At 44.8% G+C, this 25,172-nt stretch overlaps 2 protein-coding genes and 2 long non-coding RNA genes across 13 annotated transcripts in view; 3 read left to right on the forward strand and 1 right to left on the reverse strand.

Moving 5' to 3' along the window:
• Positions 1-6,653, forward strand: part of TRIM25 (tripartite motif containing 25) — a 24,304-nt gene extending 17,651 nt beyond the window's left edge. For all 4 annotated transcript variants that reach the window (XM_084648391.1, XM_084648389.1, XM_084648390.1 and 1 more), the window contains one exon: positions 1,422-6,653. In XM_084648391.1, the coding sequence (XP_084504517.1) occupies positions 1,422-1,951 (530 nt within the window). In that variant the 3' untranslated portion in view covers positions 1,952-6,653. The remainder of the gene's footprint in view (positions 1-1,421) is intronic.
• LOC311531203 (meteorin-like protein) lies at positions 3,322-24,725 on the reverse strand. 6 transcript variants are annotated; one of them, XM_084648405.1, is made up of 5 exons: positions 23,721-23,982; positions 20,953-21,362; positions 20,329-20,388; positions 15,754-15,917; positions 3,322-7,408 (listed from the first exon to the last, which is right to left on the reverse strand). In XM_084648405.1, exons 1-5 carry the CDS (start codon positions 23,810-23,812, stop codon positions 7,394-7,396), a joined length of 741 nt encoding a protein of 246 aa, XP_084504531.1. In that variant the 5' UTR covers positions 23,813-23,982; the 3' UTR covers positions 3,322-7,393. The 6 variants fall into 6 exon arrangements, with proteins under 6 accessions (XP_084504531.1, XP_084504527.1, XP_084504529.1 ...); XM_084648401.1 differs by lacking the exon at positions 3,322-7,408 and adding an exon at positions 8,817-9,359; XM_084648403.1 differs by lacking the exons at positions 3,322-7,408; positions 23,721-23,982 and adding exons at positions 21,469-21,596; positions 24,569-24,725 and having other exon boundaries at positions 14,738-15,917.
• On the forward strand, positions 14,632-18,677 carry LOC311531205. Its single transcript, XR_014714152.1, has 3 exons — positions 14,632-14,739; positions 15,839-15,941; positions 16,532-18,677. It is a non-coding gene; the product is annotated as an uncharacterized lncRNA (long non-coding RNA).
• LOC311531206 overlaps positions 24,143-25,172 on the forward strand; it is a 23,264-nt gene continuing 22,234 nt past the window's right edge. For both annotated transcript variants that reach the window (XR_014714153.1, XR_014714154.1), the window contains exon 1: positions 24,143-24,367. This is a non-coding gene — a long non-coding RNA (uncharacterized lncRNA). The remainder of the gene's footprint in view (positions 24,368-25,172) is intronic.

The following is a 25,172-nucleotide window of genomic DNA, read 5'->3' on the forward strand; positions in this document are numbered from 1 at the left end:
TGAAAGTTAATGGTGTTTAGGCACCAAAGGCATTTTTAAAAATTAGTGTTAGGTTCCTAAAAGAAGGGAGACTTCAGAGTGGAAGATAGTAATTGCAATGGTGAATCGGACCCATGGCCCATCTAGTTCAGTATCTTGTCTGCGGCAGTGGCCAGCACCAGATGCTTCAGAAGAAAGCCTACGGTGGGTAGATATGGGATCATTCCCCCAACCCTAGGGTGGTCTCATCCCGACCCCTAAGAGTTGTGGATTGCTTTCGAGACCCAGAGTGTGAGGCTCTCTCCCTTCCAGTACTCTCTGCTAGCGCTAATGGTTAGGACTCTGGTGATCTCCCTACAGCTACGCCGTGTTGGCGGCATTCTGGAATGCTGCTTGTTGCCTCGCTTGCCCTCTGGCACTCCACGTGTGCTTATGGCCTGGGGTTCTCATGCCAGTTGAAGCCGGGCATGTTGCAGAGCTCTGTCTTGGTAGGGGTGGTCACCTCCAAGCAGGGGTGTAGGTTGCCTTTCAGTGCCACATCGATAACCCCAGCGCTGCCAGAGTACCAGGGCTGTGCTATCAGTTCCCTTGGGATACAGCGGGAAGGGATCCTTTCACTCTCCTCCGCCACCCTGAAATCACCCATGCCACAGAGCAGCAGTCGACCCACTCCACAACCACGGCCGTTGTCTCAGGGCTACAGGTGCCACCACGGGTCCTGGCCTGGGCGCCCAGCCTGCTGGAGGAATGACTGTTGGTGCAGCGTAGTGATGGATCAACAGGCGCTGCCTTCACCCCGTCCCCATGTACTGATCCAGGTGGCAGACCCTGACTGCAGGCATCTTGCTCAACACCCACACTTCCCTCTTTCTGTGCACCAGTTCTGCTGGATCAGAGCCAAAGAGTAGTGGATGCAGGGTTAATTCCTTGGAGGCCGCACTTCTTATGGTGATTGGTGGGGTGGGGGGTGTAACCCGGTCAAAATGACCTTGAGGATATATGGTTTGGTGGGATGCGTTGTGTTTTTAATCTGTCCTTATTAGTTAATACATCGCTAGCTCATTCACTTTATATGTGGCAGTGATCGGACTGTGTGTAACACTATGTCTGAGTTAGGGGATCATGTGGCCAGAGAGCACTGAGGTAAACATATGTGTGTGTGTGTGCGAATCTCAAACTGCTACCTTTCCTCTCCTTCCCAGCCTGGCCGCACTGCAGTGGCCATACCTGTCTCCCCACCCGGAGGGGAAAGTGTGTTGCATGGCACTAGCTGCCACGCTGAAAATGGGAAGCTAGTGGAGAGTAAGCAGTGGGACCAGTAACTGTTCCATCCCTTCGCTCCCCCGCTCTTTGTACATACACACACACACACACGAACATGCCTGTCCGTGCACCCCCACCTTGCCTTAGTACTTATAATGTATCGATGGGTTTTTCCATAGATGCTGCTAAAATCACGCTGGATTTCAACACCGCTCATAACAAAGTGCTGTTATCAGACAGAAACACCAAGATGTCGGTCTCTGAAATACCCCAGAAGTATAACCCCCACCCTCAGCGCTTCACCTACTGTTCCCAAGTGCTGGGCTTCCAGTGCTTCAAGAGGGGCATCCACTACTGGGAAGTGGAACTGCAACGGAATAACTTCTGCGGCATCGGCATCTGCTACGGGAGCATGGAGAGGGAAGGGGCGGACAGCCGCCTGGGGAGGAACAGCAACTCCTGGTGCATTGAGTGGTTTAATTCAAAAATTTCAGCCTGGCATAACGATCTCGAGAAATGTCTGCCCAACACCAAGGCCACCAAGATTGGTGTGCTGCTCAATTATGAGGGAGGCTTCGTTATTTTCCTGGGTGTTGGCGAGAAACATAACCTGATCTACAAATTTAGAGCGCAGTTCACTGAAGCGCTCTATCCTGCTTTCTGGGTGTTTTCCAGTGGCACTATCCTTTCGCTGTGCCAGCTGAAATAATAGGCTGTCACACCTGAATCTGTTTGCTCAGGGTATTTACATCTGCTCGCTCCCTCTCTGTCTTTCAGGGATTCACTATGGTAGTTCTAGCTTGCTCATTTAATTCAAAGCACATACGTTCTTGCTTTTAGCTTGCTGGATGGCTTTTTCTGGTGGCTTTCTGCTTATCCAAAACCACTAGACTGCAGTCCTGCAAGTACTGGGAAGTTACTGGTTAGAAAAGCAAGATCTACAGAGTGGATTTAGTGCTCTGGTTTGACATGTGTGAAGAAAGGTGGCTTTTACTGCACATGAATGTAAAGGAGAGCGAGAACTTTTCTCCATCTCAAAGAAGATTTTACCTGTGAATATTTCCAGTTTTATAACTTACAAAAATAAGGTCCCAAAGGGCAGAACAGGAATTCTATTTTTAAACCTCCTAAATTGTAATAAATAAGGCACCTAGTTTTTATAGCAATATTAAAGAAGAAGGATGCAACAGCTCCACTGTTCCTTTTTCTACAGAGGGAGACCCAGATTTTTGCCACACAATGCATCAAATGAGTCTTGGGTCTATCCGCACCAATATCACTCTGTTTGGGCAGGAGGTTTAACTGGCTGTAATATGCAGTTTGGGGGCTGGTGCATCCCATTCTTCCCATCTGAATTCCTAAATCCATCGGTGGAGCACTGATGACCGTGAAAACTCTCGGAGGTTTTCCCTGCAATCACTAGATAGCAAAGGTGGTTCAAGCAAAAGTCTTTAAAAGAACCCGATTTCTTCTTTTAAAAGAGAAATGATGACTATGAGACGAAATCAAATGATTTTCATGGCTAAGCACAAGGGTCAGATCCAATTACCACCGATGTCAGTGGGAGTTTGATTCTGTCCCGAATGTAGGAATTTTTTTTTTTTTCCTGAAAAAGCCCAGCAGCATCCTCTACCTCTCTTGCTCTATCCCGTCACTAGTTTTAGAGGTTGATTTTTGCTGTCTGATTTCCTGTTGCTCAGGCAGTCGTCTATAGGCAAGAGACCGGCCTTGCACAGGTATTGGGGGGCCTTTTGAAATGGTTAAACCTATGGAAGATACTTCCTACACGTGGTTTGTCTAACACCATTGCAGATGGGTGTGGGTTGAATTAAATAAATACACGTCTTTAGCGCTGAATGGTAAAAGCCAACATGGGGTAGCATGTTGGAATAGAAGACCAGAAACTTTTAAAGGAAAGGAGCAAGTGACCGTGATATAACCAAGAACCATGTATCGAAGCCAAGTGTCTTCAGAAAGAAGCCCTGCAGAAATTCCTCTGTAGTAGCTAGGGTTAAGAAGTTACTGATTTATCACTTGTGTATCTGAATTGTCTTGAAAGCTTTGATGGGATGGAACAACTCAAATTCTGAACATTTGCGGGGTATTAAAGATCGGAAAGGTGAGCAGCACCACAAATTGCTCCTGCCTTAGAGATCAAGGTGCTTTTCAATGCCACCATTGAAAAAAAAAAAATAAAAAAAATAAAAAATCCCTGTTTGAAATGAACAGAATTTAAAAAAACACATCTAGTTTTTTAGGTAATCTAAAGGGTCTGTTTGCTATGCCTTTTGGAATGAAGCATCCAGTCTCACATAATGTATCAGGGTGCTTTACTTCTTCACATTATGAATCTCTACAATACCTCCTTACATTTTGAGGAGGTTGTGGGAAGAAGTGGAGAAAAATATCTTGGGCTTGCCTAATAGTATTCATGTTCTGCTCATTCACCGCAGGGTCAGAGAATTTTCTCTTTCGAAGTATGGCATTCCCTGAGTACCAAGTCTTTTTGCCATCTGGCCATGATACTGAGATCATTACAGTGGCTTCCAAAAGTCTGAAAACTGCCTTAGGGCAAAATTGAAGCATCGTTCTGAGCGATGTGTCCCCTTTGGCATTGAATCTGCATGTGGGCTTGCGAATCTTCTAAACTAGCAACATGTTGGAAAGGATGATAGAAGGAGAATATGTTTCTGGGAATGCATTTTTTTATTCTCCTGATGCATTGTTTTTACTTTATGTGCTGTGACATGGGTTTACTTTGGAACCTGTATAGCAATTGCTCCTTCCAGGCATTGTCTGTGGTATAGGAGACCTTTGCTGTAGTTCATAACTATAAAACCCTCTGAAACTGGAGAAACAACTAGGGGACGCAGCTAAAGGTTGGAGATCTGAATGTCTTGTGCTGATAAGTAGGAGTCATTGAGAGGCTTTCCTTGCTAGATCTCGGTCCTCAGACCAGTCCATAAAGAACTGGGAAGATGCTGAAATTGACCATATTTATTGACATGTAAAGCTCTTCATAATGGAACTTTGTATGCCCTGTGAAATATAATGCAAAGCCACTGCAGACTCTATAGCATTAGAGAGGAGACAGTATTCACAAGAGTTTTGGTGGCAGAATTTTACAAGGGCTGAAGTTTCTGAAGTGCTTTAGCAAAGCAAAGTATTGCAGCATTCCAGCCTGGATGTTTAACATCAACGTCAACTGTCTAGTCGTTCAGAGACACCAGATGTCAAAAATATAATAATAATCCTTTGGTCAAAAAGGGATTTAGTTAAGGAACTAGTATGACCTCAGCGCTGGATCACAGTGGGGTTATTTGGAATAGCTGTAGTATTGAAATATAGAATGGGCCAGTTCATCTTTCCAAAACCAGTTCAGCAGGAAAGCAATCTGGAATGCAGGACAAAAACACTTAAAATAGCTTAGAGAGCAGGAGCTGATGCTGAGCTGATCAGAGACAGGAACTCACTGACTGTGTAGAACTCCTCACAGGAAGGATCATAGACAACATGAGCGTGAACAACGAGGAAGAAACCAGTGCAGTGCTGGACAAAGTTGGAAACCAAGTAATTGACAGGACAAAGACAGAGCTTTATGATGTTATCCAGTGTGACTGCCAAGAAGAAAAAGATGCTTTGATGGGACAAAAGACCCTTGATGTATGGCCCATCAAGAACACACACGGGGGGGACTCATTGGAAAGTGGGTCTCACTGCTTTCCATGTGCTGGGTTCCCCCACCTTCCGACTAAGGTGATCTCAGTCTTGTTGAAATATTCAGGAGCTCTGGGGTCTTATTCCCCATAATGAATCCTGCTTATTGCTCAGGAGAGCTTTGGATTTTTCCTCCATAAGAAATGGGCAGTTGACTCTTCCTTAAAGAGTCCTACCTTGTATTCATTGTAGGTGCTCATTGGTCTCTTTCCCTCCCTAAAGAGTCCTCCTTTCTATTGAGGAATTCTAGGATTTTTATGGGATTTGGGATCTTTTCCTTGTGTGAAGTCCTGCAGAGATTTCAGGTGCTCTGGACTTTTATCCACATAAGTGTTTCTAGTTTTTACTCATCGTCTGGGAGGTGCATGCTCTCCAATAAAGAGTCTTAACTAGTATTCAGGCATTTTGGATTCCCTTTCACATAAGGAAGCCTACCAAGTTTTCTGATGTGCTGGAATGTTGTTCCCCACTGAAGAGTTTAAAATACTCCCGGTGGACAGTCCCTCTAAGGATCTCTGCTTTTGGATGCATGAGTATTCTTTAGGCCTGTCTGCCCATCCTGCAATGCACCAGAGCAGTAAAGGGCCACTTTGGAGTAATCTTGGGAAAGGTTGTGCTTTGTGGTAGCAACTTGCGTATTCCTGTGCTGCCCATGGCTGTCAGCAGTGGGAGTCCAATTCTTGTAGTCCGTGCTCTTTGACAGAGATCCACAAAATGAAGACCATAGTTTGGGGATCGTTGCACTTCTGTATGATATGGAATATGTGTCATGGATTAGCGGGGGTGGACAAACAGTTGTATTGGTAACTTTTATTTTCAGGCTAGCTGCAAGACACGTGGTTGAGATGTCTATACTATTCTTATAAAATCAAATGAGAAACACTTAACAGTTTCTTGCAAATACAGCCAATTAAGTTATAGTGTTTAGTGCTTAGCTTGATACACTTGCACTACATTAGATGGAATATCTGTTGTAAAACAGTTGATGGTAGACGTAGCATAATAAATTTGATCAATTGTTTTCAATGCAATCTCAAGATGATGCAGCTAAAACCTCATAGGTAGAGTTTTTTTCCTCTTCCAATAATGGTATAAAAATAGTATCTTTTTCATCAGTTTTAATACTGACAATAGATATAGTCATCCAGTGGATTAGTTCTGTCCATAAGAAAAGTCCTTTTAAACTTAATTTTCTAGGAATTCACTCTGGAAGAAAGGTGACCCAAAAAGCCAGGAGCATTTTGGGGAGTGGGAAGTGTGCAAAAATGTAACGAGTGGAAGGACACAAATATTCAAAATGCTTGAATCACTAGATCATTCTTTCTGTAATTTCTCTGCATGTGAAATTGGTTAACAAAAAATCTTGTTGCTAAGAAAAATAACAATTATAACGAGTTTTATTGAATGCATCTTTGATTAAAATTGTCTACAGTAACTAGGATAGTCCTGAGAGCCAGTTGATACTTATTGTGCTCTCGCTTTTAACGCTTCTATGTAGTGATGCATCAATAACACCTACAGTCTGTCTCATCAAGGAAGCCTGTAGCCATGTATTTGGGAGGTCTATCGTGTTGTTGGGACTAATGATGTAAAAGTTGCATGGTGTGATGAATCTAATATCTGTTATGATCTTTTATTGATTCTGCAGCTGAGTGAAAGTTTTGTGAATTCAATAAAGTTTGATTGTCATGAAATGACGTATTTAGTGATTTAAACTGAAGAGGCCTTGCTCCCTATAAATGTGGACTATATAATCCACAAATAAACAGTACTTGGGGTGTCTTATAACTGATTAAGTGATTGGAGTGTTGTGGGGAAGGGAGGGACAAACCATGTTGTACAATTTTTATATAGAGCCTTTCTAAAAAGTACCCAAGCACTTCACGAACTATACAGAGAGCATTCTTCGTCTGCCACTGAAATGCACCCAGCTCTGGGCTGGGACACTAACTGCTAAACAACTGCACAACATTATGGTTGAGGGAGAGAGGTGTAGAACATTATTGCACCCAGCGGAAGCTGCAGACAGAATTCAGTATAAGCAAAAAACTGGAGGAAAAGGGAGTGACTACTGCGACTTGCCTCTGGTATAAAAATGCACCAGGGAGTCTCTTTGCATACGTATTGCCTAAAAGATTGCAGCCTGTAACTAGCAATAGTTATTTAATACTTCTTTCATAATAAAGCCCAGCGACCCGGATTGGGCTGGAGGACCTTCTTTGCTAGGTAAGCACTCGCCACGCAAAAGTCGATATAAGTGACTGAGGAGCACCCAGACAAAAACTAAGTGAATGTGATCCTTGGTGACTACTGAGAACGCCACCTGCTGTGATGGGTATTCTTAAGTGACATGGATCTCTGTCCCTGGCTTGCTTTTTCCTTTCCAGCGTCTCCGTGGGGGAAAAGATCGGGGGAGAGAGAGATCTATTTCTCCTCAACACCACCTCGCCTAAAAAGAAGACAATGGAGAAGTGAGTCAATGTCTAGTTTTAAAACTATTCCCCTGGGTTTTCCTGTTCACCAAAAAAAAGGGAATATTCTCTTCTGATACAGCTTTTATCACCGGAGTAGCTTGAGAGCACATTGAGAAACGCCTAACCTCTTTCGTGCTTGTGTGTGTGTGGTGGGGGTTCTCCCAGGGGAAGAACTGAGTGTGCAGTGGAGAGTTTGGTTTTTGCCTTAAGGTCTACATGGTGGGTGTGCTCTCGCTCTCAGCTCAAAGAAGGGCGTCTCACACTTGAAGGTGGTGAGGTTTGTGGTAGCCCTTGATTTCTGTGGGGAGTTTGTTCCACACAAGCGGCTTTACAGTTGCTTTGTCTTTTCAAAACAATGTATGTAAAAGAAATCAGACTGGTGTACATGAGAGCCCAGCCTGAGCCACTGTGCTACCTTAAGCAAGACACCTTTCTCTTCTGGCTGGTAGTAAGATGCCTAGGTGCTCCAATGTCCAAGTGCACAGCTCTGTCCTCAATGCGATGGGTCAGCCAAGACTTCATTGCTTGGGTATTCGTTTGTAACTTCTGTTCTGGGCAGTATGTTGACCTTATTTTATGAAGGTTCCTGGGAAAAGGGACTCTAGAATGCTCTCCTCATTTTTGCATGCAGTTTCCATGTGGTTATATGCATGACTAAAAGGCCAGGATTTGGCCAATGCTTCAAAAGGGAGACAAATACATATTTGAACGTTCCTGAATAAGGTCTTGCAACATTGGGCCTATAGGGCATAGAAGAAAATGAAGAGTATTGTGAAGTGATCATTATCCATGTGCACGTAATTTTGGGGGGTGGGAGGAGACATAGCTAATATTAAATTCTAGGGTATGATTTGGAGCTCACTAATGCTGGTTTCACTCTGATTTCAATAAAGTTAATCCAGATTTACACTAATGCAAATGAGGACAAATCAGATCGCGAACAATAGCCTGTGGACATGTGTATGGAAACACTTATCAAACCGTCAGTTTCCAAATGTTTGTTTCCCTCATAAGAAATAATTTTAGCCTTTCTACAATGTGCAGCGTTTACTTCTTCCTCTCACCGTCCCCCACCCCCCACCTTCAATTGAGTGGCTGCAACTTCTCAAATAATCAATATGTCCGTTAAAAACATGTCCTGGTGTGGCCATTGTACCCCTCCTATTCAAAGGCCATGTCATTTAGACTTTCATGGGCAGCTATTTTGTCCCATTAAAAAGTTCAAGACAGCAATTTGTGAATCCTGCTCAGCCAAGGAGAACTGTGGAAAAAAGGAGTTACTTTAAAAGTCAATTAATTGTGGTCTCTCGGAGCCCTCTTCATTCATGTTTTTTTCAAGCCTTGTCACTGGCTCACATCTGTCAGCCCTGTGTTTCCCAGGCTGCTATCGGATGCTGTTACATTGTAAATAATGGCTTTATTCAGGCCCTTTATTGGACTTTGTGTGGTAGACACATTTGTATATCATTTTACGGTGTAACAATTCCATTTACATAAAATATAGGCAATTATGGGAGTGAGGCCAAAGCATTGCGGGGGGAGGAGTCACCATTAAAATAATAAAAGCTAATTGAAAAGAGGCAGATAATTTAGGTGAAAATGCCAACGTGAGCGATTCTTGATCCCAAAATGATTCAACAGAATTTTAGGCAACAGACTCGGTTGGTGGTGTGTGCGTGCATTAAACGCTTAAAATTTTCCCATTCATTGAAAGTTTGTATTTTTCAATGCGTTATTGTTACATACTTCTCATTTCAAAAATCAAATGGCTTTAATGAAGGGAGAGAGAGAGAATCCACAAAGTGCAGCCACGTTTCAGCATTTGGATGTAACTAGCTTGGAGGTATTACTTTTCCTGGACTTAACTCTGCAAACCTGGACTTGTCCTTGTGATTGCAGCGGGACTACTTGCATAAAGCTCTGTATCTGGAAGGTAAAAACAGAAAACTTTTGCTAGATTATCCTGACAGCACTGAATAGACCGAAAAGGACTGGAAGAGGTTGCAGATTTTTGGGTGGCATGGTACAATTCCTGCAAAATATCCTTCCTCCTTCCTATAACCTGTAATGGGATGATGTGCTGATAACATAGCATAGGTATTCCTACAGGATAAAACTGATTCCATCTTAAAGTCTTGTTCCTAACCCTTTGTAGGGTGCATTAATCTGAAGTATGTGGTGGCTCTTTTTTTTTTTTTTTTTTTTAAAAACAGAGGCACAGAATTAGTAAACCTCTTTTATCTACTTTGATACCAAGGTCGTCACTATAGTATTTTAAGTGCATTTTTCCCTAAAAAGTTTTGAATGGTCTGAGTCAGCTCCTTTGTACTCAGTGGAAGTTTTGACACTGACTTCAGTGGAATGAGAATTGGGGAAGAGGGAGAAATAAACATACTTATTAAACCATCATTGTCTTCTGAGTTTGAATGTGCCAAGTCTCAGCTCAGAATGAACTTGTATGAGCAGGTTTTAAAACCCAGCATGTAAGAGTTCCGAATGAAAATGCCGAGAGCGTGTTAATGAGAAGTAATTATTCTAGTAGAAGCAGCTTAGCTCTTCTAACCCTCTCACCCTGAATTTGCCAAATTCTGCAAGATTTGTAGCCTTGTCACATTTAGCCCTGTTCAGCTGCAGCACTTGAAAATGCTACACTGAGGTAGGTAAAAGTATTAATCTCCTGACTATAGGTAGGGAAAGTGAGGCGCAGAGAAGTTAAGGGCCAGATTTTAAAGGGACCTACCTCCCACTGATTAACTTGAGTCACAGGCACAGCTAAGAATAAAATTCAGGTCTCCGAACTCTTGGCCCTGGGCACTGTCCATTGGACCATGCTGCCTTTTCACTGGCGGCATTAAACTACCAGAAAATGATAGCTACTAACTGGGCATCTCTTGAAGTATCAGGGTGTTACAGTGACTATGCAAATAGTGCTGTTATCCTTTCCCTCTAGCTGAGAGAAACACTGACAACCTTGAGCTATGGTCTAAAAAGTACCAGAGCCGCTTAAGTGGTTTGATTTAAAAGAAAAATTTAGCAGTCTAGAAAGTGGGACTTAGTTAAACCTATGAGGAAATGAGTCAACCTGTATTCATGTAACTGATCACAATCCCCTGAAACTGAAACGTTAAAAATTGACTGTTTTGAAGCCGTACGTGAAAAGGTCCGGCTGGCATTAGAAAAAGATCCATTGCTCTCTGAAGGGGCCAAATTTCACCCTGGTGTAAGCAGGCACAAATCCAGTGAGGTCAACAAGCTAATCTTGGCCCTGCAGTCTATTCATGAGCTTGTTACTGGATGGTGTTGGTCCAGTCATTCAAAAACTCATTACAGATTCTCAAGGCTGTTTTTGTCTCTTTAATGAATCAAAGGAAATGTTCTGTCCCTCTTTTGATTCTGAATCTACAGAGCAGGCTCAAGTCCTGGAAAGAACAAATGTTTAGCTGCATAAAGAACACTGCTGCTTTATGAAATGTTACAAATCAGACAGTTTATAGGCCAGCGTCACTCCTTTCTTAGAAGAGTTTAAAAGACTGATATGCAATTGTGGGGAGGAACATGCAGAACACACTTTCTGTGAGTAAACAAAATCCACTGGTTTAAATTTAGGAACAGTAAAGAAAAAGTCTTGCTTTGTTTTCACCAGCAGTGATGAGAAGAATGCTTTACACTTTTATTGGATCTGTACTAGGCCCAAATTTGCTAATGCGACTGATAATTTTGGGTGTCTCCGTTTTTGGATATCTCACTGTGCCTGGAGATGCCTTAAGTCCTCTGAAAATCAGGCCCTTAAATGTGTGGCAAGGTGGGTGCACAAAATCATGAATCACTCTTGAAGCCATAGGCCCAACTGACTGGTTTACCCTTTCCCTGTGTGAATGTTACCCACACAATGGGGTGCATCAGGGTAGCCTGAAAACTGTAAACTGATTTTTTCTTTCCGTGGGGGAGAATTTGCTGTCTGAAAATGGGAGGAGCTGCTCTCGGTGGAGAGCTTAGTCTCTGAATTTGGGGAAAGCTCTACTTGCAGGCAGTGGGTCTAATTCACCTGGCTAGAGAGGGGAGGGTAAAATACTACCCACATGGATTCCGTGGTATATCCTGAGGGCCTGATGGGAAACAGGCAGCCACTGAGCATTCATGTGCCATGATCTTCCTGTCCTGGAGTGGATGAGGAAAAGGGCCACCTCTGTGTCCCCAGCCAACTATCTGGCGTATCCCCTATGCCCTGGTAGCACTTGCTGCCTTTTGTTTGCCCCTTTTTTACTGCTACGATTAATTCTAAGGGCTCAGTTCTTCAAGATGCTGTGTGCATCACCCACCCATATAAATCAATGGGGTTTGCATCGCCTCACAGAATCGGGCCCTTTCAGTGGAAGAACACGAGCTCAGCTACTATAATATTGTTTCAAAGTAGGAGACACAAAGCTACCACTGCCCTTCCGTTGGGGAGATCGTATGTGGGGTCAGATGCTTGGCTGCTTGGGCCTTGGACCTTTATGAACATTCTAGACTTTGAAACAAACTTGTACATGCTCTGTTTATAGGTGTGCGGGAGCTTTTTTTTTAAAGCTGCTGCATGTTTTCCTTTATGGAAAAGTCCTGTAGAATGTAATCAAAAATACCTTTCTGAGAGGCTTATTTTTTTAATCACCTTGGAGACTTGCAAGGCCCTTTCTGTGCCATTCTAGAGGCTGGATCAACACGCTCCCAGAAAGGATACAGGTGGCTTTAGAATAATTTCTGTAGGATCTTATTGCTTATTTCCCTATTAGAACTTTTCAGCAAGGGTTTCAGTATACCTGCTATTTGGGGAATTTGCAGAGGAATAGATTTTACATGGATGGCCTTTCCATTGCCAGCTTCTTACAGCTGACCTTACATCTATGTATTAAGCATGACTTCTGGCCAGCTCTTCACCTATGATGTTATATAGCTCCCTGGTTCTTGACCTACCTTGCTTTCTTTCATTTTTCATTGCTTGTCTGTGTCAAGTGCTTTATGGCTTTGACACACAATTAGTCTCTGCCTCATCTTTTCCAAATAGAGCAAACAAACACATTGTGGGTGAACTGGGTCGCATTAAGTGACTCACATAATGAAGTTGTGGGCATTACAAACTGCTTGCATAATTTGTTTTGTCTAAGTCTGTATAACCTCTTACTGTCAGGATGACGATAAGGGGCACATGAATGTGTTTACTGGCTCCTATTATGCATGGGGTAATCCAGCTAATGCTGGGAAGTCTTCCTGTTACCTTTTAGTCTAGTATAGCTTCAGAACACACACTATGATTTGGTATGACCCTTCAGAAACTGGGTCAGGTAGGAAATTAGGGAAAGAAATCGTCTCTGCCACGCTCTGAAATGAATCAGTGCTCAGGAAACCTCGTGGGCTGCCATTCTAGCTTTCCCAAATTGACTCCTTAGAAACAAGATGCCAAAATCCAAATGTCCTGACCTGATTGCAACCACTTGACTTATTTACTTGACCAGTGACTGTCTACCTTGTCTTGAATGTACATGGTCTGACTTCATATTGTAGCAGGTTTTTTTTAACTGGCCCTTTTATCCAAAGTGAAATATTAGGGATTTTGCCCATCTGTTAAACATGAGGCCCTATCAAAAGCTGATCTTGCTGTTGAAATGCTTGGCCCTGGTGTAAGCACATTAGGGAATTGATTTCAAGCTTACTACACCAGGACTATTCTGGGTGCTAGCTGAGGCATCACTCATTACAACGGCTACAGGATCACTTAGCAATTATATGGGCAGTTAGCACTTCTAGCTGCAAAAAGAACAGGAGTACTTGTGGCACCTTAGAGACGAACCAATTTATTTGAGCATCAGCTTTCATGAGCATCCGATGAAGTGAGCTGTAGCCCACGAAAGCTGATGCTCAATAAATTGGTTCGTCTCTAAGGTGCCACAAGTACTCCTGTTCCTTTTGCGGATACAGACTAACCTGGCTGCTACTCTGAAACTTCTAGCTGCAAGGCTCCCTCTTTCCTAAGTTCTTTACCTCAGAGAATCTCTGGTTTAGCACCTGGCTCGAATTGTTACTAGAGCTGGGCCGAACACGGCAACGTTTATAAAAAAAATTTCAAAATAACTTGCATTCTGCATGTTTAGTTTCTGGTGTGAAATTTGTCCGTGTTTGTATCTGCTCCTTTTTCTTCCCCCGTTTTGCCCCAGAAAAAGAGGGGGTGAGGGGAAGGGAAAACCCGCCCTCATTTTTTTTCATGTTTAATTTTTGTGGGGGAAGGAGGGGAAGATCTATACATTTTTATATAAAAACGCTGGGAACATTTTCAATTTCCCAAAAAAGACCTTTTCTTTCTTTCTTTCTTTCTTTTTTTTTTTTTTCCAAACAACAAAAATAAATTTGAAAAATGTCAACCAACTCTACCTGTTACTTTGGATAGTCATGACCTTAGATCTCTCTTAATGCAGTGCAATGGGTGTAGAGTGTAGCACGGCTGGAATAGGAACACAGGCAACATGCACGATCTCTCATGTGTTGTTCATTATTCTGTCAGCCTGTGGGTGGTTCGGGTTGCTAAATTCAAGAGTGGTGAGGCCCTGCAAAACTATATATTATATTATCTGATATGCAGGCCTTTATATGTACATACCTTGTACCCAGATTAATTTCATAGTGGATCATTAAAAACACCTAACACTCCGTAAAACACCATGTAGCTACAAGTTCTTCTGAAAGACTAAGTTACTAAAGTAGTGTTGATCTATCCTCAAGCTTTTGAAAACAAAATATTTTATTTTCCAGGTAATGGTGCTGAGATACAGCTAAGGGCTTTTGTACTCATAGGCAAAACAAATACACAATCATGTATAAGATCAGCATGTACAATTTTGTTCCCAAATATACAAAACAGTCAAATACAGTACATAGGTGATCAGCAAACACAATGTTTGAAAGTGCAAAGTACAGCTGGGAAATGTGGACTGCACTTTAAAAAACCAACCAAATAACACTATCCCTTTAGACAAGCCCACTCTTACAAATGATATTCAGGGGGCACGGACTTTCAGAAGAGCAAGTGAGTGCCGACTCTGGGATGCCCGCAACTGTCTCTGAAACTTAAGTTCCTCAAAACTTCTCTTCGTTTTAGCTGCGCAAAGTTCACAGTGCAAACGTTAACAGCATTGTTCATTTACTTAATCACAATATTGAACAAACAGGAAGATTAGATTCAATAACAGGACATCCGTTGCACCTCTTTCAATACAGCACAACCTTCGGTTCTGTCTCAACTGGAACACTTTCTACACATCGACTGCTACTTACAGTGAGTTGTGATTAAAATGCATGGTGGGGTGGGGTGGGGGGGCTAACCATGCAAGACTCGCCTTGAAATAAACAGTTTTTACCTGCTGTACCTTTCTTATAGGGCTTGGCTGAACTGGGACAATTCATCATGTTAGTAACTCATGTTAACCAAGGTGATGATCATCACAACAGCCCTTATCTACACCAAGGTCCAGTTTATAGCAGCTGAAGGTGCAGTCCTGGGAGCTATACAGGTTTACAGCAGCTGAGCTTATGCCCCAGAGCCTTAGTTTGCATGTGTTCTACTGAACTGTAACTTCCCAAGAGAGAAACCGCAGGAAACTGACAAACCCACTGATAGGCTGTGGGCTTAGTAGTTCAACTCAAACTCTCAATGTCATTGAGTCTGCATTCTCCTTACTGTATGTGGGCGGGAGGGAATCTACCGAGTGAAAACGGAAGCACAGAGTTAAAAAAGTAAGAGTGGGGGAGGATAGGGGAGAAAAAAGCTAATGAAAAATACAAAACAGATAGGACACCCACTTAGGGCATCCTAGATTTTGTGAGGCATCTCCTACCTCTAACACTCAGCACAGGCTACTCTTCAGCTAGGGGGGAAAAGCAGCCCCTTAAAAAATCAGAAGGTCCCCTGGAGGCAGGAGAGGCATCTCTATTTGAATTATAAGCAAAGCACTTCATGAATTTCAACCATTTTGCAGCCTCACTGTCCTGGTTTGAGAGGTTCATAGAGTCATAAACTCCAAGAGGCTCTCCCAGTCCTAGCTCTAGTGAAATCTGTCTTCAGCCTTTGCTGCACCTCATGAACAGCACCCAAACACGGGGCTGCAATCCTTTAGTCAGCGCTCTTGTGACATGCATTTCAGCTAAACTGAAACTCACATGGGTTTGTTCCCCTGTCTCTGGCTGTTTGGTAAATAGAATTGAAGTCCTTAAATCTAGGGGCACAGCCCAGCCAAGCTTCTCCAAAATGTTCATTGCCAGTGAACAGGAAATCTCCAGCACCTTTCTTTACCTTGCACTGCAGCAGGGTTTTTATGGGGCCCCTCCATTCACCAGTTGCTTCGTCCTGTCGGAAAATTTTGTTTTTCTGCCTGTAGACTTTCTGGACGCTGACTTCAACCTGGGACATGTGATTTTCAGGGTCATGGGAAACATTTTGGATCGATCCTCTCACGACTAGATGTGAAGATGACATGAATAGTGAGTTGGTTATGGCACAGCTGTTTCTGATAAAGAGTTCAACTACTATAATATTTTCAGTGCATTCTTCCCTAGAAAGACTATTTTTCTGATATTACTTAGCACCTTTTATACCGATGGTTCCACATCACTGTACAATTAATTACCTGTTTGAGAACTTGCTGACATGCAGCCACTTCTGGGGTACAACACAGCAGCTGTGTGCACCAACATACAAGGACAGGCTAGTTCAAGGGTTCCCTAAATGTTTTCAGTCTCTGTTCCCAGCGAGTGACCCTGTCATGGACCATCACTCCAAGTCCCCACTATGCCTTTGTACACCAGTTGAAGCACTGTTGGCAGTAGTAGTGTGGACAGGACTCAGAACAGGGCTCTGTCTACACTCCCATTTCTCATGTTGCTGCCCGTGGTAGAGGTGCACTGATAGGTACCAGTGCAAATGCAGCTGAAGTGTTTCCCTCTGAGAGCCCCAGATGAAGACCCCTGATGCTCCATGGATCATAAATCGAGAGCCATTTGTTAGGTCATTGATTTATCTTTTGGATTTCCAGTACAAAGCATTTTGATTCTACAGTACTGTATTATTTCAGGTTTCTTCAGAGAACACCATGACTGGTAAAGCATAGAAGATCAGAAAAAAATTGGAAACTAAAGCTAGCTATTTCATTCCTACAGTGCAAGTATGGCCAGATATTAGACTGCAATCAAAAATTCACCCCAATCATAATTTGATCAGTAGCCTTGTTTTGACAAAGTTTTGATTTGTCGTCATCAGACTCAATCTGCAGCCATGTTCTGCCTCCATAAGGACTACAGGGCACTCAATTTTTAAAAAAATGTATTGCCCAATATGAAATCTTCTTGTATAAAAAATAAATTAAAAACTAGTGAACAAGACAGACATTTTAAGGCCAGATCTTCCGGTGGTATAAAGCGACAGAGCCCCTGTGAAGTCAATGCAGCTATGCCATTTGAGGATCTGGCCTAATGTAAACTAGACCTGGAAGTCAAAATAAAATAGAGGGAACTGTTATTACGCAGCGCTCTGAATGTGTAATGGTTTGTGTTCTGTTGGACGCTATTGGTGAATTCCAGGGGGCCCTTCTGTGGATGCAGGGTCCATGCTAGTGTAGGACTGGGACCCTGGGTCTGGTCTACTCTAGAAAAGTGTACCAGAAAACCTCACCCTTTTGTTTCAGCACAGCCTAGTGTGCATACACACCTAATTTTGTCTCCTACTGACAAAACCCTCCATTTTCCCCAGCGTACGTATTCAGTCCCTTTTTTCGGAGCAACAGAAACCTTTATGCCTCATTTAAATCATGCCATTTGCACACAACCCACTCCACCTGTAAAAACTAGCAAAGCTGGTTTGAGAAATAAAAATAGAATAAAGGCCTAAATAAGTTTAATCATTTGTGTCTCCAGCACAGAGAATGTCATCCATTTCACAGCTGCAAAACTTATGCCTGTTATTTGCCGATGTGAAATCTTCCTCTCCGTTCCCCACTTCCCCCCAAAAATCAATGGGAACTGACTTTTCATATTACATTTCTTCAAGAACAAACTCCATTTGAATCCAAAATACAGGGAATGTGCAAAGAGCGACCCTCAACCATTCTGCCAACAGCCCCTGAGCAAATGAGAGGTTACCCATTTAGCTGGAACTTTGCAAAATATCCGTCAGTTCTTTCCTTTGGGGATAATGGTCTCATTAGTGTAAGAGGCACAAAGAGCTTATTTCTGAAAAGTCCAGGAACTTCCTTAGCTAATTTAATTTTCAAGGGATGCAAGGGCTGAGCACAACAGATGTCTCCGCTCTGCTCTTCATCTCCTTTGTGTAAGCATCTTTAATCAGATGCAGTCAAGTCTATTGACAAGCTATAATGCACTTGTTCCTGTTCCTCAAAGTCGCTCCTGCACGGCTCATGGCCTAGTGACTGAAGACCTCTGCCTTAAGACTAACCATAAAGCCCCCATTCACTCATGGTGTCATTTACACTTTCATTAGCAGCTATTTTCTCTAATCAAAAAAGTTGATGATAGCGATTTGTGAGCGTAGGGCAAGGAAGTCAGGTCATAAATAGAGTCCGTTCAAAGGGCTATTTCTTCTGGTCTGATGGTGCTATAAGTATAAATACCCCCCATTGTGCACCCTGGGCCTCCACATCTGTCAGTCTCTGGGGCTGCAGGCTGCGCAGAGGGAGAGCTGTTTGCATGGGAACTGATAACTTCATCAAGTAGAAACAATGGGGGAGATTGCATCAATTAGTTCAAATGAGGAAGAAAGATGATTGGCACAGGAATACACTTTCATGGTAAGACCTGGGCTGCATTCAGTTTTGTTCTGATATGCCAATATAGTTCTCCCAGGACAACCCCTAGAATGGATGTAGTTATACGGCTACAAAGACGTTTTATATCACTAGAGCTTATAAGTAGGCTTGAAAGGAGTCAATTTTTATCAGTAAGTGTTGGTAAATGTTGATTTCACCATACACACACACACACACACAAACTGACAAAATATTTCCATCCAGGATCATCAAAATTTACAGTTAGGCAAAGTAAAAAAAGCACAGCTTGAGAATTTATTGAAGTTTGATGTAAGGCTATTTCCTTTGGATATTTTAATATGCAACACAGACAATTTGTGTTTTAATGGCTAGAAACCTTTGACGTTTGAATCTCAATGTCTACTGTCATTAAATAGATTTCATTACATAAGTTCCCACAACTGTGAAAGTTTAAATTGATAAAAATAAAGATAATTAAAATCTGTAATTTTGCACAACTGAACATTTAAATGGATACAAATTGAAAAAAGCTTAAATATAAACACTGATATTATCTGTTGGAATTATGAAAAAAATAAAAATTGAATTCTGCCAATCCTAGCTATGAGCATATTTAACTGTGTCCACATTAGGGAGGTTGTACGGCTTTAACTAGACGAGTATAATTACAATGGTATAATTTGTGTGTGTAAAGGAAAAATCAGTGCAATAAAACAAAAAAAGACATGTTGCAGAGCAAGAGACAATACTGAGAAGTAACAGATCAGTAGAGATTTTGCAAGATGAAGTAAAGGAGATAAAGCCTTTGCTACAGCATCATGTTAAGGGTTTCCCCTATTTATTACTTTATAGCATATTAATGCATTTGTTTTCTCAAACGGGATGTGCTAGGCTGGGGCTGAAAGACGGTGTCATTAATGAAGGGTAAATCTTCTCATGCAACTAAGTTTATGTCACAAACAATGGACTCCATCAGTAACCAGAGCAGGGGAGAGAGAGAGAGAGAAAGAAAGAGAGAGTGTGTGTGTGTGTACTTGTGCTAAGTATAGTAAACCACTGAGCGCACGATATGAAAGAAAAAAGAGTAGAATGAAAGGGAATGTACAAAGGACAATTATAAATGTATCTGTGACCTTGTCATGTGCAAGAGCTGGCATTATGTAGCAGGAACTATTTCTGATTTGGCTTCAGTTTCAAGGTTGCACCCACTGAGTTTATCAAGGATAAAGGATCTCCTTGAGGCATAGCAGCATCAATGGTTTTCAAAAATATCTCTTTTTTTTTTTAATTTGATCAAGGGCAGTGGAAATTGGGGTTTTGCCATTGACTTCCACAGGTGCAGGATCAGGTCCATTAACATTGTTTGCATCTGATGTTCTACAATATCTGTGTGAGGTTGCATCTATAACCAGACTCACTTTGGGAAAGTTTGATGAGGGGGTAGAACATACAGCCAGGGCTTTAATTCTCATAGAGTATTTCCTGGAGCCACCAACATGCTGTAAAAACTCCATGGGGGTTGAAAATATTTACCAGAGCTCCGCTCCGGACAACTCCGGCTGAATTTAAGCCCTGGGTACAGCCCCACAGTGAAACACATGGCGAGGAACAGTTCCCACAAGGATTGCTCTACCATCATTACAGCAGTTTTAAGTTGTGATCAGTTTGGAAAAAGCCAACCTGCATAAATTGTGATTTTACAGAATTCTTCATATCTGTGCAATTAGATGGAAGGTAAGTAAAGAATATTTCTGCTGTACATGTGTGTGCGTGTGCAAAACTATCAGAAAGTGAAAGACAAGGGGACTGTGACAAAATGATTCCAGCAAAACACTTCATGCCGAAGAGGGAGTGTGTATAGTGTATGTGGAAAGAAAAAAAAATTACTTTGCCTTCCCACCTGCCTAGATTCACTGTGTTTGATCTGCAGCTCTGATTTATCCCATCTTTTTACGTTTCATTCTTTGACACAAGCGAGTGGCGTTCTCAGATTGAAGAGCAAGACGATCACGGTATTTAAAGAAGAGGCAATAAAACGAAATAATCAATGCATAATTAGAGGCAGAATATTTTCCTGTAAGTCTGCTTACCAAAATCACTGCTGCAAATGGCCATCAGAAGCTCCATGTTGTCACAAGGACGGCACATCGCTAAAGAACAAAAGAATCAGTTACTGATCAGTACAATAATGATTGCTAACAGACTGGTGAAGTGTGTGAGGAGAGTAGCCTGAGTCATTGATTTGAATGGGCTTTGGATCAAGAAAAGGAGTACTTGTGGCACCTTAGAGACTAACCAATTCGTGAGCTGTAGCTCACGAAAGCTCATGCTCAAATAAATTGGTTAGTCTCTAAGGTGCCACAAGTACTCCTTTTCTTTTTGCGAATACAGACTAACACGGCTGTTACTCTGAAATCTGTTTCCTGCTTTTGGAGCTCTGAACAGGGTAGCTCGAGAGACTCTGTGCTGTAAACATCTCCCATGATCAATGTGATGTATTAACAAGGGGAGCAGGGAGAGGGGCAGGTGTTGGGGTTCACAGATAAGCGATTATCCCTCTCCTGCAAAGAGGAACCCCATTCATGAAATTGGCTCCCTGTTGATGGAGTCCTGCACCAGTATGGGACCTCTACAGAAGTGGATCAAGCACTGCAGGGGGTGACCTAAGTAGATCCATTTGCAGGCTCGGGGCCTATGGGCGATCTCAGCCTTACCTTCCACAAGGGCCATTTTCTGGAAGTCAGGGCCCGCCGCACTCTGGTTGCTCAGCAGCTCGTACTGGAAGCTGGCCATCCTGCGGCTGATATCCCTCTGCGGGCTAGCCTGCAGGAAAAGGGCGACCCGCTGTGGCGTGTGGGCACTGAAACAGGACACGTGGCGCAGCCGCGCCTCCTCGGCTTCGCTCACCACCAGGTGCAGCTGCCCGGCGCGCTCCACGTAGATGCTGGCACCCTGGAAGTCACTCGCTGGCTTGATGCAGACCGTGGTGTGTCTGGTGCTCGACAAGTTGGGCTCCAGGACAACACGCAGGGCTCGGGCTGGATACAGCCATTCCAGGGAGCCCTCGGTGCAGCGTAGGTGGACCTGCTCCACGGTGCGGGAACGGGGTTCCCAACTTAAACCACTGCCAAGGCAAGGCCAAAAATACATCATTAATAATGAACAACACCTAGGCAGCACAAGCTAGTGGGAGTCAGCAGAGTGAGGTCACTCCCTAACCCGCCACTAACCTGCTTCGTGATCTGGGGTAACCCATGTTACTGCTCTGTGCCTCTGTTTCCCTTTCCACCCTTTGTCTTGCAGGTCAAGATTGCCAGCGCTTCCAGACAGGGACCGTCTCTTTTTATGTGTGCAGTGCCTAGAACAACAAGGCCCCCAGCTCAGCTGGGCTTCAGAATACACATAATAAATAACAAGCCCCTTGTTTTGTACATGAAACAGGGAAAGAAATGAGCCTCAGGAGTCAGAGCCAGCCTGGATGATTTGTAAGTCTCGTCTATCTCCTGGCCACTGCTGGATTGCTCCCTACAAGCCTATTTTCACCCCGTTTTCAAGCGGAGACAGCAGTGTGCATCAGAAGTCTTTTACAGCAACAACTGGATGTAGACTTATGGTCTCCATTATTAATGATTATTACTACTACATATAATTAGTTCTCTAGTGGCAGCTACTAAAGGAGAGCCGCTTCTGTGGCAAGCTGCATGGTAACAGATGTAAGGGAACCTTTTCAAACGTGCTTCAGAGTACGTCTCCACAGCCCGGGGCCGGGAGGCTCCCAGCCCGGGGCCGGCAGAGTGGAATGGGGCTCTAAGAATAGCTGTGCAGATAGCACTTTGACGCCCGCCTCTTGTCCCAGGCTTCAGAGCCCACACTGCATCTTCGATGCTAAGCCTATGTCCCATTTTTAGAAGTAGAGTAGAGTTTTTAAGAGTGCTCGGCGCTGACCTAGCCCTGTTCCCCATTCCAAACCAGGGCAAACTTCCCATTGCCTTCAGTGGGAGCAATGCTTAGCCCTTTTGGAAAATCCTACCCCTCGGAGCAAGTCCTAATGCCTTTCCATGAGAATTAGGTGCCCAAATGCCTAAGTCACTTTTGAAAATGCCCAAGTCAGGTGGACTTTGAAAATGTTACCAGTAGCAACTATTGAAGAGTTTCAGAGTAGCAGCCGTGTTAGTCTTTATCCACAAAAAGAAAAGGAGTACTAGTGGCACCTTAGAGACTAACCAATTTATTTGAGCATAATCTTTCGTGAGCTACAGTTCACTTCACCGGATGCATACCGTGGTATTTTCCACTGAATGCATCCGATGAAGTGAGCTGTAGCTCACGAAAGCTTATACTGAAGAGTCATTTCTCAACAACGAGCTGTAGGCTGGCCCTGATTTGGATCTTCTTCACACCAGCTTTACCTCAGTGCACTTAGGGGGGAGGGAGAGCTCAGTGGTTTGAGCATTGGTCTGCTACACCAAGGGTTGTGAGCTCAATCCTTGAGGGGGCCATTTAGGGATCTGGGACAAAGCCGGTTGGACTAGATGATCTCTTGGGGTCCCTTCCAACCCTGATGTTCTATGAATTTCATTAATTTGGAGTTACTTTTGATAACACACGGCGCTTCGAGCTGAATCAGGCCCAGTCTCTTTATTACCACAGCTGGCTAAAAAGTTCAATTTCGTAATTTTTGTGAAAAACTGCAACCCTGTTTTCCTTCAAAATTATGACAAAAATAGCGTTGAAAATTTCCCACCAGTTCTGTAGCTTCCTGTCATTTGACATGGAAGACACACTGATTTGTTAGGAGAAAAATCTTTCAACACAGATTGACACCCCATGAAGTGAGCTGTAGCTCAGGAAAGCTCATGCTCAAATAAATTGGTTAGTCTCTAAGGTGCCACGCGTCCTCCTGTTCTTTTTGACACCCCATGGTAAACCAGACTGACTTTTGGGGCTCCTGGAAGCCAGTCTGATGCATATTTCTGCTGTCAGGGTTCAGGCGTTCACTAGAGAAGCGAAACAGAGGGCAGGACTGGTCTCGCTGTCTAATTAGGGCCCGCCTTGCTGTTCGAGCCCTGGCCTGCTCCCGCTGGGTGCAAAAAGCTTGAAACGCGGGACCGGGCGCCTGGCGCGCTGGGCTCCTGACTCGCTGGGTGGCCGCAGACACCTCACGCGGCGGCTCCGTGCCTCGGTTTCCCCCATCGTCACGCACGGACCCCGCAGGCGACGCGCCAGCAGTGGGCATAGGACAGCCGGGGCTACGCAGCACCTCGCCAGGCCGGGCGGCGTCTCCCTCAGGAGCCCGGCCAACGCTGCGCTTCCGAGCCCCTAACCCAGGCGGGTCCCTCTTCCAGCCGAGGAGCGGGTGGAAAAAATGTCTAGCAAATGGGGGGGGGGCGGGTTTGCCAGACAATCCCTCCCCCCTCCCGCGGCTCTGGGGGCTCCCCACCGCCTGGGGCCCGGGCTCTGCACACCCCTGGCCGGCTCTTACCTCCCCTTCCAGCTGCAGCGGTCGGCGGCGCAGGGCTCCAGCCCGCTCCCCGCCAGCAGCAGCAGCAGCAGCAGCCGCCGCCCGAGGGACATTGGTGGGGGGGGGGGGACACGCCGCCGAGCCCGGCCCCAGAGCCCCGCACGCGCTGGCTGCAGCCCCCGGGACAGAGCACGGGCGCGCGGCGCTGCTGCCTGGCCTGGGGCTGCCGCGTTATAAAGCTGGGCAGCGGGGAGGGGGGCGGGGGGTCTTTGCTGGGACACCTCCCCCCCCCCCTCCAAGGCTCTTTGGCTTTGGGATGGCGGCAATCAGTCCTGGCTCGGGGCAGCAGAACTGATTGCAAGAGCAAATGACCACCCCCCCTCCCCCGCTGGATGTGTGTGGGGGGGCAGGGCCAGCTGTGGAGGGTGCATGGGGGGGGGGCTCCTGCCGCCTGGTCAGGTTCACCGCGCCCCCCTCCCCGCCTTGCCGTCTCACCCCCCCACCCGGGGGGGGGGGCAGGGAAGGCAGCAGCGCTCGCTAGGCGCCCCCGTCCAGCCTCCTCCGGGGGCTGCTGCGAGCTGTCGAAACGGGGGTGCCCGCCCAGCAGCGGGACATGCAGCCCGTCTCCCCGCCCCAGGCCCGGACCGCTCCAAGGGGCAGCCGGCGAGGTGAGTTCAGCCCGCGGCCTTGGGATAAAGCTGCTTCCACCCGCTGGAGTCCAACCCCATCCCTCCCCCTGGGGCCCGTGTCGCGCCGCTGCGCATTCCCGAGCACGAACCGCAGCCGTGTAGACACACGGCCCGCACCCGGTCTCCGAGCAGGGCGAGTTCTCTAGCCGCTGCCGCACGCGGGCTTCAAGCTTTGCTCACAGGACTAACGGCTGAGCGTCGTTTTCAGGAAAGCAGATTTAGGAACCAAGGGGCAGAGCCTCAGCTGGTGTAAATCAGCCTGGCCCGCAGAGCCCGGTGGGGTGACCCCGGCCCTGAGCTAGACTGCAGCGGTTTTCGGCAGGGAGTTGTGTTGCCCAGTGGGAAATAAAGGTAATTGCGCAACCGGGAGCTCTACGCCCCTCTAGATATCACAGGAAGTATATTTACTTAGCCCTTTCTGCCTCTCATTATAGCTAACCAGGGAGACAATCCCCCCTTGGTCTTAAAAATATTTTAAAGTGATTAATAACCCTTTCTCACTGCAATTTAAGACCAAACAACACAATCATATCAACATCATCCAAGCGACCATTGAATGATTGATGGAATTCAACAGCTTTAACTTTTGCTTTCAGGGGTCCATGCACAGGAAAGCATGAGGGCCCTGCGATTATCCCGCTAAACGCTGGGCTGTGCCTGCCAATAATTAGATTTCTATATGCATTGCTCTTTCCAAATTTTCCATGCGCCACACGGGGAGCGGCTCTTTTGCAGCTTTAGGAGACTGGCGCTCTTTTCTGCAGCTCTTAAGCATGGAATTGGG

Source organism: Lepidochelys olivacea, assembly GCF_965140295.1.
Source record: "Lepidochelys olivacea isolate rLepOli2 genome assembly, chromosome: 14".
Taxonomy (NCBI): domain Eukaryota; kingdom Metazoa; phylum Chordata; order Testudines; family Cheloniidae; genus Lepidochelys; species Lepidochelys olivacea.